Source organism: Penicillium verhagenii (assembly GCF_028828195.1).
Source record: "Penicillium verhagenii strain IBT 33310 chromosome Unknown utg000012l_segment0_segment0, whole genome shotgun sequence".
NCBI lineage: Eukaryota > Fungi > Ascomycota > Eurotiomycetes > Eurotiales > Aspergillaceae > Penicillium > Penicillium verhagenii.
Window position 1 is genome coordinate 1,266,321 of NW_026643176.1, and position 21,324 is coordinate 1,287,644.

A 21,324-nucleotide genomic window follows, 5' to 3' on the forward strand; every position below is an offset into this window, starting at 1 on the left:
CAAAGCGTGTTGTGAAGGTATTTGATCATCTTATAGCGCGGGATTTTCATCTTTTGTCCTCAAACCGGGGGGGAGAGGGTTGAAATTGGTTTGCCCGCAAATTTCAACACGAGCACATGATTGATTTGTTGAACTCCCAGAAACCCAGCCACCGAGCGATGTGGGATAAATGATGCTTCCATTTGGGCTTCAGCTCATACCGAAGCACTGACTACGGCCAATTTGAAGGTAAATGTGATGTTCTGGCACTGTTGCTACGGATCACGACTCTGCTCCACCTTCAATGGATGTTGTCGGTGGTATTCTCCCAGTTCAGCCCTTGATCCACATGGGAAAGTAAGGTGTCCTATCTTGAACACTTGATTTGTTATCTATTGACAGAAAACATGAGGCTCTATGTACCATTTTGCAGTTCTATGGGTAGCTTGGTGACAACTCCGGTTGCAGCTTTATTCATCATCCGTACAGTGATATTCGAAATCACCTGTACCTCTGATCTCTCTCTCTTTGCTTCCCAAAGCCCCACTTCGAGTGCACTAGTCCGAACTAAGATATCTTTCCGCCGTCCTGTAGGAGGTGCCAATGTCCGGATGAATATTCGATGAGCGAGCGTAAATTACAGTAACTAATGTACAGGGCGGATCGAAGTCAGTTTCACCTCCTTGTTCTCTTCATTTGTTTTTCGAATTCTATATTTAGTACAGGGCCGCTCGAAATCAGCTTCACCTTTGTTTTCTTTTCTTTTCTTTTCTGAACTTTATTCTGAAACACGCTAGTCCCTCTTGGACCTAGTACGGTTATGAATCTTGAAATGTTTTGTAAGGATAAATTACACGAATGCGGGGCTGTAACTTTCCTGAAACACAGATACAATCGTTACGCTGCGGTTAACCGTAAGGTTCGTCACTTTGATTAGAGCTTTGGTCTTCCGCGGCAACTTCGAGGGAGATGGCGCTACGTTCACGTATTGAACTCCTGAATAATTTAAATGGAAAGACACATTATCTATCAAGGTGATTATGAGGAAATGTGATCAAGGCGGTCGATTTCTTCTGTCTCGAATCAGAGCACCTGAGAGCGGGGTAGACTGGGGATTGGGAGATCCAAGCGTGGATTTGAGCCTCCTCAAAACTCTTACGCAACGGCCATGGCAACTACTATTTCCTACGGCGAAAAAAACTCTGGATTCCAGGCAGGAGTAATACACGGGAATGTCGGAAATGTCACTATTGGTAAGTGAAGATAGATGTTACTGTAATCTACGGCTAGTAATAGTGATCGGCTTCAGTACAATCCGAAACGCTGAATCAAGAATGCCTTCGTGATTTGCATGCCACCAACCCTGTCGATGATAAAGAGCGGATCAAGAATGACAAGGGTGGGCTACTCAAAGACTCATATCGCTGGATTCTAGACAACAAAGAATTCAAACAATGGCGAGACAGCGAGAAAAACCGCCTTCTCTGGATCAGGGGTGATCCTGGTAAAGGCAAGACCATGCTCCTATGTGGTATCATTGAAGAGTTGACGAGATTATATGGGGATAATGCGAGCATCTCGTTCTTTTTCTGTCAGGCTACCGACATGCGGATCAACAGCGCTACGTCTGTCCTGAGGGGGCTGATATATTTACTCGTCAAGAATCATCCATCTCTCCTCCACCATGTGAGAGCTCGGTACGACTATACAGGAAAGACTCTCTTTGAGGATGTCAATGCATGGAATGCACTGTCGACGATCTTCCGGGACATTCTAAAAGACCCGAGCTTGCAAATGACTTATTTGGTAATTGATGCTCTAGATGAGTGTACAACGGGACTTTATTCTCTTCTAGACTTAATTTTCCAGGAATCATCAGTTAATCCACAGATAAAGTGGGTTGTTTCTAGCCGCAACTGGCCTGATATTGAAGAGCGTCTTGACACTACCCAGACTGCTCCAATCTCATTAGAGCTAAATGAGGCGTCTGTATCTGAAGCTGTGAGCAAATTCATTCAACATAAGGTTCACTCTCTGGCGAAAATTAAAAAGTATAGCGATGAAACTCGTGATACGATATGCCGTCACTTGTCTTCCAATTCGCAAGGCACTTTCCTTTGGGTAGCCTTGGTCTGTCAAGATCTTCATAAAACATCGCGGAGGCACGCTCTTAAGAAGCTAGATGGATTCCCTCCTGGACTGAATGCCTTGTACGGTAGAATGATCGTTCAGGTTCGTAACTCGGAAGATGCCGAGCTCTGCAAGCGAATACTGGCTGTGATGTCCGTAGTGTATCGGCCTATAGCGTTTGACGAACTGGCCTCTCTCGTTGAACTACCCGATGATCTCACTAGTGACTATGAAGCCTTAGCAGAGATTATCGCGACATGTGGCTCGTTTTTGGCTGTGCGCGACGACACTATCATTTTCGTCCATCAGTCTGCGAAGGAGTTTCTACTTACAGAGACACAAAATGTGGTTTTCCCTGGAGATATAAAAGCTGAACACCGCACGATTTTCTCTCGCTCTTTGCAAGCAATGTCCAAGACACTCCAACGTGATATCTTTGAACTTAATTTTCCTGGATTTCCGATTGAGAAAGTCATACCACCCAGCCCGAATCCATTAGCAGCTGCAAAATATGCGTGTGTCTATTGGGTTGACCATCTTTACCATAGCGGATATCCTGAAAAAAGGGATTTTAGCGTTGATGAGAAAGAGTATGTGGAAGATTTTCTGCAAAGGAAATACCTTCACTGGCTTGAAGCCCTGAGCATTCTTGGAAGCCTATCACAAGGCATAGCAGCTATGCTAACGCTAGAGGTCTTGCTTCAGGTGAGTAATTGCTCATATACCGAAACGATCTCCATTTCTAACATTAGAACTACTATCATAGGAAAAAGGCGAACCGCCTGACCTTTTACATCGAGTTCAAGACGCCTCCCGGTTCATTCGATACAACAGACTAGCATTTGAAAATAACCCCCTTCAAATTTACTGTTCACCTCTGATATTTAGCCCAATGTCGAGCATCACAAGAAGACAATATCAAAGCCAGAGACCAGATTGGGTTTTGAATGAACCATTGGTGGACAAAGATTGGAGTCTATGTCTTCAAACCCTCGAGGGGCATAGTCATTCGGTCTTCTCGGTTGCCTGGTCGCAAGATGGCACTCGACTCGCATCAGGGTCCCATGATAACACTGTGAAGATCTGGGATCCGATCACCGGCCAGTGCACGTCAACCTTCGAGGGGCATAGCGATTCGGTAATTTCAATTGCCTGGTCGCAAGATGGAACTCGACTCGCATCAGCGTCCCGAGATAAGAGCGTTAAGATCTGGGATCCGGCCACCGGCCAGTGTGCGTCAACCCTCGAAGGGCATAGCCATTCGGTCAATTCGATTGCCTGGTCGCAAGATGGAAGTCGACTCGTATCAGCGTCCACTGATAAGAGCGTTAAGATCTGGGATCCGGCTACCGGCCAGTGCACGTCAGCCCTAGGGCATAGCCATTCGGTCAATTCGATTGCCTGGTCGCAAGATGGAAGTCGACTCGCATCAGCGTCTTTTGATAAGAGCGTTAAGATCTGGGATCCGGCCACCGGCCAGTGCGCGTCAACCCTCGAAGGGCATAGCCATTCGGTCAATTCGATTGCCTGGTCGCAAGATGGAAGTCGACTCGCATCAGGGTCAGACGACGAGACCGTCAGGATCTGGGATCCGGCCACCGGCCAGTGCGCGTCAACCCTCGAAGGGCATAGCCATTCGGTCAATTCGATTGCCTGGTCGCAAGATGGAAGTCGACTCGCATCAGGATCCTCTGATACGACCGTTAGGATCTGGGATCCGATCACCCGCCAGTGCGTGTTAACCCTCAAGGGGCATAGCCAACCGGTCTTCGCGATCGTCTGGTCGCAAGATAGAAGTCGACTCGCATCAGGGTCCTCTGATAAGACGGTCAGGATATGGGATCTGACCACCGGCCAGTGTGCGTCAACCCTGGAGGAACATAGGGACTGGCGTTTCTCGATTGCCTGGTCACAAGATAGAAGCCGACTCGCATCAACGTCCTGGAATAAGACGGTCAGGGTCTGGGATCCGGTCACCGGTCAGTGCGCATTAACTCTCGAGGGGCATCGCGGTTCGGTCCGTTCGATTGCCTGGTCGCAAGATGGAAGTCGACTCGCAACAGCGTCCTTCGATAGCACTGTCAAGATCTGGGATTCAGTCACCGGCCAGTGCAGGTCAACCCTCGAAGGGCATAGCCATTCGGTCCTTTCGATTGCCTGGTCGCAAGATGGAAGTCGACTCGCATCAGCGTCCCGAGACAAGAACGTTAAGGTCTGGGATCCGGCTACCGGCCAGTGTGCGTCAACCCTCGAGGGGCATAGCCATTATGTCAACTCGATTGCCTGGTCGCCAGATGGAAGTCGACTCGTATCAGCGTCCTCTGATAAGACGGTCAGGATCTGGGATCCGGTCACCGGCCAGTGCGCGTCAACCCTGGAGGGGCACCGCGGTTCGGTCATCTCAAGCGCCTGGTCGCAAGATGGAAGTCGACTCGCATCAGCGTCCTTTGATAAGACGGTCAGGATATGGGATCTGGCCACCGGCCAGTGCGCGTCGATCCTCGAGGGGCATGGCCATTCGGTTATCTCGATTGCCTGGTCGCAAGATGGAAGCCGAGTTGCATCGGGGTCAGACGACGAGACCGTCAGGATCTGGGATCCGGCCACCGGCCAGTGCGCGTCAACACTCCATATCAGCTCCCCCAATTTCGTTCAATTTGACAAAGTCAATTTCACTTATTTACACACTTCAATTGGTACATTTGACATAAGATTCGCTGCTACCGTCACTTCTACCCCTCACCATTCGATCTTGCCAGAACAATACGGTCATGGTTTGAATGGTGAATATTCCTGGGTAACTTATAACGGAGTGAAGCTCCTTTGGTTGCCTCCTGAATACCGACCTATTCATTCCTCTCATTTTGCTATGTCAGCAACAAATTTGGCGATCGGTTGTTCGTCTGGTCTTGTCATGTTTGTCGCGCTTACAGAACAGCCTCCCGTCCCTGGCCTTTGATCATTGTTTACACTGCAAATCCATGTGTCTTTCCTACACACTTCTCACCTTCAAAAGCGTATACGCGTGTGTCCACCGTCACATTTGATACAGTAGGAAGAAGTGTCGAGACTGTAGAACTCCCATTTCGGACTACCTGCCTGACCCAATCGAGAGTTTTGAAGTCACATATCTATAGGTTAAAACGCTAGGGCAACCGAACTATGCGCTTTGACCTTCCACTCGATAGTATACCAGATAAAGCTTACGGGAAGCTCGTCGTCCGGCGTATTTACTTCCCACTCGGAGAGCTGAAGCAAGTTATTGATTTTTGATAGGCTCAGAACCGTCCTGGGGGCAGCGGTTCGGTGAAGGGCTGAATCCATATTCTGAGGGTAGCGTGTGTTCGCAATATACTGGAGTGGGGGCGAATTGCGAATCCTGGCCGAGGGATCAGGGTTCTGAGTTTGGGATTCATCGCCATTGGGATAGGTGTGGTTAATCATTGTCCTCAATTTCCTAGTAAATCAGACTTCAGCACTTTTGGCCATCCAGGGTTCAACAGAGGGTGGGACCCAAAAAAATCCAGCATATTTTAGGGCGAATGAATGGGCTTGTAAAAATCTTTCCTCGCACCAGTATTGTCTCTACGTATGTCTTCGCTCGTCCACTGTTTTGGTGAACCGAAAGTGGTTGACCGAAGGGGAGATGATGAGGTGGCCAGACAACCGACCGAATCTCCTGCCAATCATTCTGTTTGGTTTGTTTGCAGGTAAGTAGTTCTAGACAGGGCATAGCTCATACACCCGTGATACGATGGCTATTTTTGTATCATTATTTATTACCGTACTGAGATACCTCGAATAATGTGGGTCATGGGTAGACTAACCATAAATGGCATGGCGTCATGCAAAACAGTGTTCAACAAAGAATTGAAGAGAGTAAAGAGGTGAAACCGATTTCGAGCGCGTCTGTACCTTCGATATCCAGCATTAAACGAGCTCTATACCGGGCTGGGTGGTCGAAAAAGAAAGCACAGTAGAGAGCAAGCGAACGAAATCCACAGTTACGAGATTTTTACCAGCACAAACTGTCAAAGTTCCGTTCGTTTCATCTAGTTTTCGTTGCTGAATCTGGGTGCGATAAACGGGTGGGTTATAGGCGGTCGGGTTGGTCTCCATTAGGCGTGACACCAATCCAGGTATCCAAATTCCATCGGGGCCAACGTTACCAAATACTGCCAGCCTATGCACAAGATGGCGTCGTCTTATCTCGTATTTTCAAAGGTTTTTACCGATGCTTCATTTTTTGAATCTTTTATTGAACAGCTTCTCCAGCACTGTGGCAGGTGGCCAGAGCCCAAATCCGTACTTGTGATGGACAACGCATCATTCCATCGTTCGGACCGAATCAGGCAACTATGTTCTGATGCAGGTGTTAAGTTACTATATTTGCCGCCTTATTCGCCAGAATTTAACCCTATCGAGGAATTATTTGCCGAACTTAAGGCGCATATCAAGAAATATTGGTCAACATTTGAAGAAAACTGCGATCAAGGATTTCACACTTTCCTTCGGCGGTGCGTTCAGGATGTTGGTGCGATGAAGAAAAACGCCGAAGGCCATTTCCGGCATGCAGGTATAAAGGTAGAAGAGCATGAGTGATTGCCTTGGTTACAGTAGTTTTCGAAATCAGTTTGACCCCAAACTCTTTCGACTTGATTGCCGGAAAATAATTCCTTAGTTTGCGAGCTCTGATTGGACGTTATTTTAGGTTTCTCGGTCCAGACCGCTTTCTTCTATAGTCAATAAAAGATGGTGGGTCTTTCCCCGACCGTGTATAGTTTGGCGCTTTTGGAGTGGGGCGTCTGGGATTCTGTTGCACAAGTACAGCAGTAGTAAAATCATCAGTAAAATTGGTGGTGGACCGAAATTGAGGTTGCCAAGACGTAGCATGTATGCCTTGTTTACTTGGGCAAGAAAATATTGAGGAGTGGTTAGTTGCTTGAGTTGAGCATAATACGAAGACTCCGTAATTGCGTTAGTCACGCCAATAGACAAGCAAACTTTCCGTAGGTTCACTTCAACAGCACCTCGTTTGCTTTGTGAGGGCGAGGGAAATATGTGAGCGAATTTTGTTCACGGTAACCGTTGGTTCATAGTCGATAGCATTTTTTAGTTCTTCGTTCAGATTAAATGAACTGGATCTTGAGGATAAAGTTCAGCCTAGTTGCGAGTTCAACAAACGTGAGAACAAAAAGTGTGGTATTGAAAGAGTGCATGATATTTTAAATAAGAGGCCGCAGAAAGTGATGAGAATGTGCAATTTTCAACAGCGTTCGCTGTGGAAAAGTAGGATTGAATTGGATTGGCTAAATAAAAATCCTCATCCACCTGGACCGGAGGTCCGTGCATTTCGCAATAGTTTCGAACCCCCGAGGTCTCTAGACTGAAATTATTTCAGTCTTCTTGTCATTATCTCCGTTCCATTCCGGGCCCTCGGGCGAGACCGGTATTTGTTGAGTATTATCCCTTTGGAATTTGGAGCCACAGTAGTGGCTGTCCTGAATGGACTATGTATGGCCACCTGGGCAGGCCTGCAGTATCTCCAACGCTAGTTCGAGGCGCAACCCTTCGGTTCAATAGAGCCCAGACCTGTTCACACCCGCCCGAGGCATAGCTATCCATGGATCAGCTTCTCGACACACGATGAAGCTCTCAGTGCTCTAGTTACTGTGCATAATTGTATACTAAAAGACTATTGTACTAGGGAGCAAATATCTAAAGCCAGCGGGACCCTCCCTTCATCTCGATTCATTTCTTGTTTATGGGGTACTCCATGATGGATCTATTTCTGGGGTGTTTGCTTTTTCCAGCTGAACACATACGGAGGCGCCTTGTTGATCCTTGCCATAGTCTTTCCATTATCATTGGCTTCAGTGCACTCCAGGGCTTTGGCCCCCATCCGCATTGCAGGAGACTAACGCGGCTCGGTCACCAAGTTCAACTTGGCATCTTTTGGGGGCTAGACGGCTTGAATTTGACAATGCACCATTTCCAGTGCACAAGGAAAATATCTCCCGGTTTACATACTGCCACCATTCATCAGAATCTCATGATACTCAATCTTTGACATTTGTTCAATGTTAATATTCCTATCTGGGCATATTCAAGATCCTGAACACTTATGCCTTGCCATTTTATCATTTATCATTTTTGAAGACTCCGGAAGGACTTGTCGGGTACCATGAATACCGAAACCGAAATGACTTCGTTAAACGATACGCACGAAAGTGATGCACGCGACTCATCATTGAAGAAACCAACACTTGACACTACGAAAACTTGGAAACGCTTTTGGCTTGATACATGGCGATTTGAAATCTTGGCATGGGCATTTAGCACTGCTTGCTTCGTCGGAATCTGCATTCTACTCAAAATATATGAGAACAAAGAACGACCCCAGCTGGCATACAAACTATCACTCAACGCAATAATCTCGGTCCTCGCCACAGGCTGCAAGTCCGCGCTATTTCTGGTGGTCGGAGAAGCTGTGTGCCAGTTGAAGTGGCTCTATTTTCAAGGTCCGAGGCCACAAAGACTATCTAGCTTGCAGGAGTTCGACACTGCTAGCAGAGGGCCGCTAGGTTCGATTTCTATCATCCTTTCCCATCGAGCACAGTCGCTTGTCAGCCTTGGTGCGGCGGTCATTGTTATTCTTCTCGTGTTCGAGCCATTCATGCAACAAGTCATCAGCTATCCTGTACTGCCGGTCAATATTACCGGTGACCTAGCGGCTGCAAAACAGCTTCACGGAGCCTTAGTGTCCCCTGAAGATTTGGTAAACTTTACACGCAGCGAGGCCGTGATGAATTCGGAGGGCCTGTCAGATGACTTCGCAGCCGCCTGGATACAGGGCCTTTGGTCGAGTGAAGGGTTTGAAGTTGCCCCGGTATGCTCATCGGGTAATTGTACGTGGGAAGAGTTCACCTCGGCCGGGATTTGCAGTCAATGCTCTGATATGACGGCTTCTGCTGTGATAGATTGCAATACACCAAGCCTAGATTCTTCATTCAACACGACTTGTCAAATCAAGATACCTGATGGTGATGCTTACAGTTTTTCCGTCACCACCTCATTGCCAGATGAAACTGCCATAGTCCAATTTATCCTCCCATCCTCAGTTTTCTGGAGCGTCTATGACAATGGAAATGCGGGTATGAATACATCTCTGGCTCCTAATGTCACCTTTGGTGGAATGCGTTCCCCAATTGTAGCATACGGGCATGCTAAAGTCAATATTTCGATACCACCCCACATTTCATCATTCAATTCCAGCATCATATCTATCGGAAAATTGACTGTCTGTGGTCTCGGAGATTGTTTGCGCAACTACAATGTCTCTACGAGAAATGGCCAGGCTTCCATACAGACTGGAGACCCAGAGTTTGGCATGAGATATAACAAACAGCGTCATACTAGTGATATTACTGGTCCCGATTCGAAGTACAAATACGCACCAGCACTGGCAGGTGATTCCGATTTCACATCTTGCTGGGTCCCTGATAATAAATCTAAAGCTGATTTCGCATATTGTGTACCCTGGACCAATTCTTCCTTACCCATGTTCTCGCAAAGCCATTATTCCTTTCCCCAGGCTTCAGACACTCAATACTTCGTTTATCACAGTGATGGATCTTCCCCGAGTACGAATACATTAAGCGACTTTTTCATCAGTCGCTGTGACAATATTGGCTTCGAGAACATAATGTCCAACGTTGCCGCTTCATTCACGAAGCTGCAACTGGAAAGGACAAAAGGGACTTTCAGTGGCACCGCACACAGCAGCGAAGTCTTTGTGAAGGTTAGATGGGAATGGATGATTCTACCCGGCTGCCTTGTCCTCGCTGGATCTTGTTTCTTCATAGCAACAATGGTTGTGAATCGAAAAGCCAAAATGCCTCTATGGAAGTCATCGGCCTTAGCGACTTTGTACCATGGATTAGAAAAGCAAGAGGAAGATAAGTTGGTCACTGCTATCAGTATGCAAGTGCAAGCGGAGAGTTCTAAGGTCCGATTGACGGATTCTGATGGGGATGGACGCCTGGTTCTACGCCGAAAAAGCCTCAAATTTGATAACCCGCCCAATCTCCCAGGTCCGGATCTGACTCCTCGATTTGGATCGTCGTCTGCGCATGGGTATACTCGGATCTGACCCAAATTTGATTCAGTACTGTACATAGGGGGTCAAAGCTAGCCTGAGACCTTCTAGGCACTATGCCCGCTACAGCTTTTGAAGAATCTGGGGATGGCGGTGTTTATACTTCAATCTCTACTATGGTTCGTCGAATACGGATAGAAGTTCCTTAGTTTCACTAGATGACATGAAAGGATTTATATCAATATGAGAGTTTTATCTTTGGACACGGGACAAAAGCGATCAACATCTCTTTGGTCATAAAGGATGAAAATCCCAGAACGTTTATAGAGAACGTCTGTTTCGTTTCGTATACCCGCCACTTCAGCTAGGATGGACATAATTTGTGGATTCTCCTCCCTATCAAAGCCCAACGAGCAATCCTTTTTATACGGAATGCAGACAATGTCTTTACCATCGGGGAACTGATCATCTAAGGAATCCGGCTAAGCAAACCTTCATCAACATGATCAATGAGTCGTTCAAGGTGCGGGGCCCTGAGCTTATAATGTTTCTTGTCCTTTGGATCCTCCCAGCACCAATCAGACATGAGTGGACATGAGCGAATGACACATCGCATACGATCATACACGAGACTCCAGGTTGAAGGCCGTCCGGTGGCCTCTTCTTCCGCATCAATAAGTGCGCCACGCTCAGCCAGCATCCTACTGGTTGCTGATACGCGGCCTCTCTCTTCTCGACCCTCCGTGATGCTGGCCTTGCCTGATCGTCATCATCGTGGCCGTAATGGAAGGCAATGAGAACCCTAATCTTTTTGCCCATACGGAGCAAATTGCACTACTTACGTAGTTGTTTCTCCACTGGCTTCCAATCGATATTAGTAGAACTATAGAATTTCTCAAAATCCTTCAACGACTTGTCGTTGACCGACACGGTAACAGCTGTGCCTTCAGAGCGAACGCGTTGGCTACGTTTCTTTTTCATTTGCAATATGTCCTCAACATTTGCCTTCAATGTTCCGTCCCAGTAATCACTAGGGGCTACGATCAAGTCGTCTTCGGTCACTTTACCCACCGTCTTGCGGTTGAGTACAAGTTTCCAGGCGATTGTGTAGCAAACATAATGAGGAGAATACTCATCGTATTCATCACGTTCCTCCCACTCGGCAAAGGGAAGAAAGTTTAGCTGATTTGACTGCGGTCGATCCGTGGTACAATCCCGGGTAGGGCTAGGAGAGGACAGAAGGGTGTGCGACCAAGGTAACCGGGAGTGGGGGCATATAGCGAGTCTTCGTCCCATGGATCATCTATCTGAGGCTGATAGGCATCGCCACCGGAATGACTATTGGTCATCGTATACGTCGTGTCAGGATGAGGGGTCGCCTAAAGCAGAGCCGGAAGTGGTTAGCGGCAGTCCCATCATCTCCAATAAGACACAGAGCTAGAATAACAGTGGAGATCATTGCGGAAACCTTACTGACGAGCCTTGGTTATCAAAGCTGAGATCAACAACACCAGGCTCTCTGCTGTTCAACGATGGCGAGAAGCGAAGAGGAGTTGAGGACAGATTGCAGGACCGAAGTTTGCTCTATTTGCATCGAACATTCCAGACTGGAATTTCCAGTCTGCCAAGCCCCTCAGTTCGAGACTCGTGTATCTTTCATACAGGTATCAAGCAAAAGCCCGGTATTGTTACAGTATAATTACAGAACGGTATCTGTACACCGTGATATTATTCGGCTTATCAAATAATGTGATTAGTGTTTGAAAGAGCGTCGCATGTACCTCCGTTATGGAAGGCAATAACGGACGTCACTGTATAGTAGTAAACTATACAACCATCAGGGTCAATAAATTAGGCGCTTACCCACCCGTGGTGCGGGCAGGGTGGAGGGTCCGGAGGGTTACCCGTAGGTAAGTGCCAAGTCTACCTGGGATGGAAATTCATATTATGCCCCGCCTCTGCCCCCTTGTTATTTTCTAGTTTTGCCCGGAGAGTGTTATAGCTCAGCTGTAGGGGATTAGCTACAGTCCGATTATCTTACCTTCCTCCCATTGTCTGATTAGGAAGGTGGTGAATATGCAAGCTACCGTCTAGATACGTCTGCGACACAAAAATAATAGGCATATTAATAAACAAAGATTTGGTTGAAGCTCAAAGTGATTACTATGGATCAGTTTAAGAGCAAATGCGGAAAATATGTAATAAATAAGAAAGAAATATTACGGACGATTTAAGTCTGACGCCATTACGGTAAATTTAAACAGAACAGTCTCAGGGAGATCAGGGAAAGTCCTATGATCACACTAATATCAGTTGGGCGCACGTGGAGAAGCAGCTATGTAAATAGAGCAGTTTTCTTCGTATTAGCAGGACACTTACCATTGAGACTGCCTTCACAAGCAGGGAAGATGATGGCGGTGATTCCGCGCTTCCGCTAGGAAGAGTCGGATAGAGATGACTTGTGCCCGCTAAATATTACGAGCATCCAGTTAGAGTCGTGCATAAACTAATGCGGTATGATATCTGATTATACTCAAATTTGTGAGTCACTTCGTTGTATTAGCTTTCAAATTTCAACTACACCTTTCGGCTTCTAGCAGCATGATTAACCGTCTTTCCACCCCCTCAAGGATCCTCCGGACAACTCCATTCTGGAGTATGTCCTCTTCGTAGCTGACATTAATCACACACTGGCTATCTTTCACGCTCGCCATTGCAAAATACAACATAGGCCCAACCTGTGATTTTTGCGCTGACACAGAGAACTCAGCGCTTTCCAGTTGCCAAGGCCCAAACGATTCAAAGTTTGGTTCCACCAAACTTGACACACAAAAGGACTTCGTGACAGCAACATCTAGAACATGATATATCCCGGTCATGATGGTCTCATCATCTTCCCCAATGGCTGTCAACCCTAAAGCGTTCGCAACTGGAAGTGGTGTGTGATGCGTGAGCATCGCAGAATCAAGGTCAGCCTTAGTTCTTTGGCTTAGCTGCCACATATGCGCAATTTGTGTATCGATAGCTGGGGACATGGCACCAGCTTGGCGGTAAATATTTAGCCACTGATTGGACTGGTGACTTGATACATAATTTCCAATAATGCTAGAATACTCGGCCGGCAGGAAACGCCGTAGGTCAATTGCAAAGTATGACAGACCCAGTTTCGCTACTGGATAAACTTCACATGCAAGTGTCACATGAATCAGTGTTCCAATGAGAGCAGTGAATGAAGTCTTATGTTTCTTGCAGGCATTAAGAGATGCCTCGAGCTGTGATGGGCTGAGACAGATCCTTTCGAGCTTGGTAACAGGCCGTTCTGGAAGAGGCACTGGGTTGTCTTTGGAGGGAAAATTGTCTTTGAAGATGACGTCGGTGAAAAAGGTATAATTCTTCCGTAAGAAGAACTTGACCAAAATAGAAAATAGATAGCTCAGTAGACCAATGTAAATGTTGAATCTCATGCCGAGGAGCCGAAAAAGAGCCATTGACTCGGGCATAAGCTCATAATTTGGCACATTAAAATCAGTCGGGAAGATATCTTCTTGGCCGCTCTCTTCTTGCTTCCTGGTGACTTTATTTAATGCAGCGAGCAGACTGCGGTGAAATATCATCCCCGACCGGCCATCACAGACTGAGTGATGAAACACAAATAGTATTTGCGAACCATTGACCACTACTCTCCACAGTGGCTTCGTTTTATCGTCGGTATTAAACCAAGTGTTGTGCTCCACCTGCAGCAACTGAGTGAAATGCTCTTTCCCCGCCACATCATCAATGAATCTGACACAGTCTTTGAAACAAATCCTCTTCAAACGTGCTTGCCAGGTCCTTTTCCTGCCCATCTTCTTCATCGATGGCTGATCAACAAGAATTGTTGCCAAGGCCGGATGTTCCGAGATCACTAAGGGAAGGGCTTTGTACATAATGGCTAGAGATAGGGGCACGTTATCTGGTCGCTTATATACCGCGCAAACGATGGTGTTTGATAAAACGCCTCGATCATGATGAATTTTGTATATGCTCTCGATCACACCTTGTACACAGGTTAGTTTATGGTCGGGCCGAAGAAGAAGATGCGATGCTAACCTGCAGGACGGAGGAGCTCATAAACTGGAAGACCTTGACTGGATTCTAACACATTAAAATGGTCCATGATAATTAAAATTCCCGTGGCGCCTTCATCAAAGCCAAAGTAATTCGGAATAAGAGCAGCTGGTGAAAAGAAAGTCGCACTTTTTCCAGTTGGACGGAACATAGGGGCGGGTTCTAGCTGGGGGGGGTTGAAATTTTACATAAGCGGCAAGGCCGGCCAGAATTACTAATAATCCATTTTTCAACCCCCCCGGTTGTGAATTGCCGGGGGGGGCGGCGGGTGAAATATTTTAACCCCCCAGTAGTTCAATTCAATTCAATTCAAGATTCTATTAACCTAATACAGCCTAGCTAGTGAGCGCAGTGGCTATGTAGGTGTTCCATCTATTAGGAACCAGAACCGTCCTAACACCAAGCCCGCGGTAACAAAACAAAGGAGATACGGTGTATATTCATAGTAAAACACATAATCAAATCCCCAAAATGTATCAGGCAAAGTCTCGGTATTGTTACAATGTAATTTCAGAACGGTATCTTTACGCAGTAACATTATTCAGCCTGTCAAATCATGTGATTAGGGTTTGAAAAAGCATCGCATATACCTCTGCTATGGAAGGCAATAACGGACGTCACTGTATATCCAGAGCTTGGTGATATGGGAAGATCTCAGGAAGATTGGAAGCAGTTTAAACGTGCAATTGCGCATGCATGGGATGTTTTAGATCAGAATGTTATAGATGGGCTTATTCGCTCAGTGCCAAAGCGGATTGAGGCTGTACGTATTGCTAAAGGTTACTACACTAGATATTAAATTGGATTTATGTATATGGTATATCAGCCTATCTTTTGTCAAAATTTTAAGCAATTTGAACAACATTCGTTGTGGTTATATATAATTGCAAATGTTGGGTTGAAATACATGGGGGATTACCTAATTACCGAGTGGTGCCAGACTTTTGGCACAGACTGTATACCACATACTCTTCAATGAAATGATTGCTTTAATTCTGGTTGTGAGCTCCTAGGAGCCTGTAAGAGGGTCTCACCTATAGGCTTAGCTCGGACAGAACGCTCTGGACGGATGGCCAATATTGAAGAAACCTACAGTCGATTCTAGATGCAAGATGGAGTGCGACAACGCAAAGCGAATGCAGCTTCTTCGCGTTTAGGAAATCCGTGGGTCTCGCATAGATCATAGCTCCATCCGCCCTGGAAACTCCATGCATATCCTGACTAACGGCACCGTCGGCGTTAGGATCGCTTAGACCGTTCCTGGGAGCTGCTGCACCTATTCTGGAATAACATTGGGTCCGGAGGCGGAGAAATATTATATAAATACATGCACTCCATCCTATCATTTGAACATTATTTACACGAGCTATCAACCGACTCAATCATTTATCTGAATATTCTTGCATTGTCTAACTTTTACACCAAGCTTCAAGTGCCTGCGCTAGAATTCCAAAATGTCGATCAAATTTATTTCAAGCAACCATTACATGCATGTGGAACTCAACCGTGAAAATATCAAGATATTTACCGAACGGAGATCAGTCAATCATTCGGAGAGCGATCCCCTTTTCAGAGAGAGAAATGGCGTAAATGCTATCACTATTATGAATCTGAACGGGGCTCTTATTAGAGCCCAAACATCTCTAGACACGATTCTGTGCGATTTATCTCAGCATATGGAAATCTTTGGGGTTGTTGAACGGCTTCGAAGTCTTCTTCTGAGCCTCAAAGGCCTTCAGTCTGAGCAATGGGGGTCTCTTCACAGTGGAGTCGTACCAAATATTTTTTCACTCTTATACTGCTGCGTCATGGATTGCTCTAAGCTCAAATCTACTCCACCTGCAATTTCGCCAACATGCTATGGACTTGTTGCCTGCCATCTAGCTCTTCAATGCGTGTATGACGCAGCGCTGATGTAAGTTTCAAATCTCCTACTTGTGCTCCTACAGTATAGATCATCTAATCTGATTGTTCTAGGAACTGGGACGATAGAAATTTACAGGAAAAGAGAGTAACGGAGGCCATGAAGCAGTTAGGCAATATGAGAGCTATGTTTAGGCCAGAACCGGCCATATACCATTCTCAAGAGGTTCTTGATCTCTTGAGGAGGGGCCGTGAGCCGGATCATACGAGGGGATCTGAGAGCATGCATGTGAGCTTCAGTGGAGAGAATCATGGTATCCAAGCTGTTGAGTACACTGGTCGTGGAGGTATGCGATCTTTAAAATTTCCTCTCAGGGGAGATGAGTGATTCCAGTGAGATGGCCATTTTAGTGATGTATCTAGATGACTCTATGCGGATATGGTCATTTAGCTACAGGGCCGCTCGAAATCAGCTTCACCTTGGTCTTCTTTTCTTTTCTTTTCTGAACGTTATTCTAAAACACGCTAGTCCCTCCTTGGTTTAGTCTGTTATGATATCTTGAAATATTTTGTAAGGATAAATTACACAAATGCGGGGCTGTAAATTTCCTGAAACACAGATACAATCGTTACGATGCGGTTAACCACAAGGTTCGTCACTTTGATTAGAGCTTTAGTCTTCCGCGGCAACTTCGAGGAAGATGGCGCTACGTTCACGTATTGACCTCCCGAATAATGTAAATGGAAAGAAACTTCATTTATCAAGGTGATTATAATGGAATATGATCAAGGCGGTCGATTTCTTCTGTCTCGAATCAGAGCACCTGAGAGCGGGGTAGACTGGGGATTGGGAGATCCAAGCGTGGATTTGAGCCTCCTCAAAACTCTTACGCAACGGCCATGGCAACTACTATTTCCTACGGCGAAAAGAACTCTGGCTTGCAGGCAGGGGTAGTGCACGGGAATGTCACGCTTGGTAAGTGGAAAATATGTGACTGTAATCGACGGTTAGTAGAGAGTGACCTGACCGGCTTTAGTACAATCCGAAACGCTGGACCAAGCATGCCTCCGCGATTTACGTGCGACAAACCCTGTCGATGATAAAGAACGTATCAAGGATACCAAGGGCGGACTACTCGAAGACTCATATCGCTGGATTCTAGACAACAAAGAATTCAAACAATGGCAAGACAGCGACAGCAATCGCCTTCTCTGGATCAGGGGTGATCCTGGTAAAGGCAAGACGATGCTCCTATGTGGTGTCATCGAAGAGTTGACGAGACTGTATGGGGATAATGCGAGTATCTCGTTCTTTTTCTGTCAGGCTACCGACATGCGGATCAACAGCGCTACGTCTGTCCTGAGGGGGTTGATATATTTACTTGTTAAGAATCATCCATCTCTTCTCCACCATGTGCGAGCTCGGTACGACTATGCAGGAAAGACTCTCTTTAAGGATGTCAATGCATGGAATGCACTGTCAACAATCTTCAGGGACATTCTAAACGACCCAACCCTGCAGATGACTTATTTGGTAATTGATGCTTTAGACGAGTGCACAAATGGGCTCCGTTTCCTTCTCGACTTGATTGTCCAGGAGTCATCAACTCATCCACAGATAAAGTGGGTTGTTTCTAGCCGTAACTGGCCTGAAATCACTGAGCGGCTTGATATTGCTACCCAGCTAGCTCCGATCTCATTAGAGCTGAACGAGGTGTCTGTGTCTGAAGCAGTGAACCAATTTATTCAGCATAAAGTTGACGAATTGGCAGAAGCGAAAAAATACAGCGAAAATACTCGCGATGGCGTTCAATCCTACCTATTGTCAAACTCGCAAGGTACCTTCCTCTGGGTGGCCTTGGTGTGTCAGAATCTTGAAAAGATACGAATAAATGTACTCAAGAAGCTGAAATTATTTCCTCCTGGGTTGGAAGCTTTATATGGTCGAATGATTGGCCAGGTTCACGAATCTGAAGATCCTGAGCTCTGCAAGGAGATACTGGCAATTATGTCAACAGTCATTCGGCCTATTACGCTACACGAACTGACTTCATTTATTGAACTACCGGACAACGACGACTACGATGATCATGTTTATCTTGAAGAGATAATCGCAATCTGTGGATCCTTTTTAACGTTACGGCAACATACCATTGTGTTTGTTCATCAGTCTGCAAAGGAATTTTTACTCAAGGAAGCACTCAGTGAGATACTTCCTAGAGGTATAGAGGCTGAACACGACATGATATTTAGACGATCTCTCGACGTTATTTTCAAGACACTTAAACGTGATATCTGGAATATCAAATTACCTGGACTGCACACGAAGGATATTTGCAAACCTAGCCCAAATCCACTTGCAGCGGTGGAATACTCATGTGTCTACTGGATGGACCATCTTGAAGCTAGCCTGGTGAATGAAGCTTGTGAGCTGGGAGTTTATGACAGAGGTCGCGTGGATACGTTTCTGCAGCAGAAACTCCTCCACTGGCTCGAAGCTCTTAGTATTTTGGGAAGTGTTTCGGATGGTATCCAAGTGATGCAAAAGCTCGATATTTTAATTGAGGTGAGTGGTTAAAATTTAATGGAGATAATCTTCTCTTCTGACAAGAGGCACACTTAAACAGAAGACAAAAGAGTCAGGAATGCTATTGAATCGAGCTCGAGACGCCTCTAGGTTTATTCGATATCATAGGACAGCAATTGAAAGCAGCCCTCTGCAAGTATATTACTCACCTCTTATCTTTAGCCCACTAAAGAGTCTCACAAGGATCTCTTTTCAGGATGAGAGACCAGACTGGGTCTTGAAACATCCCGTGGTAGAGGAAAACTGGAGTCTTTGTCTTCAAACTCTTGAGGGGCACAGTAGTTGCGTCATGTCAATTGCCTGGTCGCCAGATGGAAGCCGACTCGCGTCAGGGTCTCTTGATCAGACAGTCAGGATCTGGGATCCGGCTACCGGCCAGAGCATATCAACCCTTGAGGGGCATAGTGGTTTGGTCAGATCGATTTCCTGGTCGCCAGATGGAAGCCGACTCGCATCAGCGTCTCGTGATAAGACAGTCAGGATCTGGGATCCCGCTACCGGCCAGAGCATATCAACCCTTGAGGGGCATAGTGGTTTGGTCAGATCGATTTCCTGGTCGCCAGATGGAAGCCGACTCGCATCAGCGTCTCATGATGAGACAATCAGGATCTGGGATCCGGCTACCGGCCAGAGCATATCAACCCTTGAGGGGCATAGTGGTTTGGTCAGATCGATTTCCTGGTCGCCAGATGGAAGCCGACTCGCGTCAGGGTCTCTTGATCAGACAATCAGGATCTGGGATCCGGCTACCGGCTGGAGTATATCAACCCTTGAAGGACATAGTGGTTCGGTCGACTCAATTGCCTGGTCGTCAGATGGAAGCCGACTCGCATCAGCGTCTTTTGATAAGACAGTCAGGATCTGGGATCCAGCTACCGGCCAGAGCATATCAACCCTCGAGGGGCATAGTGGTTTGGTCAGGTCGATTTCCTGGTCGCCAGATGGAAGCCGACTCGCATCAGGGTCAAATGATGAGACTGTCAGGATCTGGGATCCGGCTACCGGCCAGAGCATATCAACCCTCGAGGGGCATAGTGGTTCGGTCGACTCAATTGCCTGGTCGTCAGATGGAAGCCGACTCGCATCAGCGTCTCGTGATAAGACAGTCAGGATCTGGGATCCGGCTACCGGCCAGAGCGTGTCAAATCTTCCTATCGGCTTCATCGACTCTCTTCAATTCGACAACGATGATATCAATCTTCTGCACACAAATGACGGCACATATGACATAGGTTCAAAAGGTCCGATGACGCATGTGTCTAACGACTTCATCTCGCCGCTAAAGCAGCATGGATACGGATTAAGCCAGGAACATTCCTGGATAACCTATAATGGACTCAAGCTGTTGTGGTTGCCTTCAGAATATCGCCCAAACTATCACGACACTTTCGCTAGATATGCAACCAGATTGGCGATCGGCTGCTCATCAGGTCGTGTCATATTCCTTGTACTCTCAGAACGAAATCCCTTTTCTAGCCTTTGATTGGTTTTCATATAATTCCAAACATATATCTACATATGTCAAACGTGACCACATTATGCTTCTTCCAGGCTCACCCAAACCTCCTTAATGATCACCACCGACGTTGCGCGATCAAGCTTTGTGTTTGAAGCTCACTTCTTTTTATACCAATTAAGTCAGTTTTCCCCTTGATTGTCCAGTTCCTCGGCCATTGGAATGATGCTTCAAGTGCAATGTCTATTTGTGAGGTGAACGTATCGGTCTGCTTCCTGTTAGCTCTGATCAACTACCCGCAGCTTTCGAATCGCCAAGACAAAATAGCCTCCAGGAACCGCAGTGCCCCTCAGTCACGTGCACCTCCCAATACCCCAGCTCCCCCCAGTGTTCAATCAAAAATCATTTCGTCCGCTTTCTGATCAGAGGGGTGAGCAGGGTGAGCATGGCGAAAACGGTTCTCCACCGTTGTGCCAACGACACAATGGTCAACAACCAGCTATCCTGCGCAAATGGCGCCTCGGCTCCCTCCCGCCAAACTGGAGATGGTTGAATGTCGGAATGCAAGTTGCAGAGGTGACCAAATAACTGACTGCATTGTTTGACTTATTTGCAATAAGTTAGTTCTAGAAAACAAAATCGTCCTTACAGCACGTTACGGAATCTATTTTTATTCCTTTATTTACACTTGTATGAGAATACCGCCGCATAGTCGGTCAGGGGTAGTCTAGCCCAAACCGGTATAGTGCAATGCAAGATAAGGTTCCGAAAAGTTTCGAAAAGAATAAACAGGTGAAGCTGATTTCGAGCGGCCCTGTAACACTAGGCTTAATTCAGTTAGTGAAACACAGAGTCTTGCTCCTTATCCTCTTCTCATTTGACCTTCCAGGATAACCTTAGCCATTTGCAGTCTGAAGTGGATCTGGCCAAGTCTTTAGAAGAACCGAAGAGAATAAAATGGTGAAACGGATTTCGAGCGGACCTGTAATGTCTCAAAATTCTGACAACTCTTGTCTCTGGCTGCAAAACTAAAGCTCGGATTTAATTGTTTAAAAATTAAATTGTAATATGTTAGTTATCTGAGGTACAGTAATATCGCAAATC

General features: G+C 46.4%; 6 protein-coding genes across 6 annotated transcripts; 3 read left to right on the forward strand and 3 right to left on the reverse strand.

Annotated features, from left to right (window-relative positions):
* Window positions 1-1,147: 1,147 nt before the first annotated feature.
* Window positions 1,148-5,068, forward strand: N7466_011125 (uncharacterized protein; the record flags this gene model as incomplete). The annotated part of the gene is made up of 3 exons (XM_057170514.1): window positions 1,148-1,232; window positions 1,289-2,814; window positions 2,876-5,068. The coding sequence occupies 3 exons, from the start codon at window positions 1,148-1,150 to the stop codon at window positions 5,066-5,068; spliced, it is 3,804 nt and encodes a 1,267-aa protein (XP_057016246.1).
* A 179-nt stretch (window positions 5,069-5,247) lies between these two features.
* On the reverse strand, window positions 5,248-5,553 carry N7466_011126 (uncharacterized protein; the record flags this gene model as incomplete). Its single annotated transcript, XM_057170515.1, has 1 exon — window positions 5,248-5,553. The coding sequence occupies one exon, from the start codon at window positions 5,551-5,553 to the stop codon at window positions 5,248-5,250; it is 306 nt and encodes a 101-aa protein (XP_057016247.1).
* Window positions 5,554-8,311: 2,758 nt separating this feature from the next.
* On the forward strand, window positions 8,312-10,261 carry N7466_011127 (DUF3176 domain-containing protein; the record flags this gene model as incomplete). The annotated part of the gene is made up of 1 exon (XM_057170516.1): window positions 8,312-10,261. The coding sequence occupies one exon, from the start codon at window positions 8,312-8,314 to the stop codon at window positions 10,259-10,261; it is 1,950 nt and encodes a 649-aa protein (XP_057016248.1).
* A 415-nt stretch (window positions 10,262-10,676) lies between these two features.
* On the reverse strand, window positions 10,677-11,503 carry N7466_011128 (uncharacterized protein; the record flags this gene model as incomplete). Its single annotated transcript, XM_057170517.1, has 2 exons — window positions 10,677-10,966; window positions 11,050-11,503. The coding sequence occupies 2 exons, from the start codon at window positions 11,501-11,503 to the stop codon at window positions 10,677-10,679; spliced, it is 744 nt and encodes a 247-aa protein (XP_057016249.1).
* Window positions 11,504-12,780: 1,277 nt separating this feature from the next.
* N7466_011129 (uncharacterized protein) lies at window positions 12,781-14,133 on the reverse strand (the record flags this gene model as incomplete). The annotated part of the gene is made up of 1 exon (XM_057170518.1): window positions 12,781-14,133. The coding sequence occupies one exon, from the start codon at window positions 14,131-14,133 to the stop codon at window positions 12,781-12,783; it is 1,353 nt and encodes a 450-aa protein (XP_057016250.1).
* Window positions 14,134-17,077: 2,944 nt separating this feature from the next.
* On the forward strand, window positions 17,078-20,247 carry N7466_011130 (uncharacterized protein; the record flags this gene model as incomplete). The annotated part of the gene is made up of 3 exons (XM_057170519.1): window positions 17,078-17,153; window positions 17,215-18,743; window positions 18,961-20,247. 3 exons carry the CDS (start codon window positions 17,078-17,080, stop codon window positions 20,245-20,247), a joined length of 2,892 nt encoding a protein of 963 aa, XP_057016251.1.
* Window positions 20,248-21,324: the final 1,077 nt, after the last annotated feature.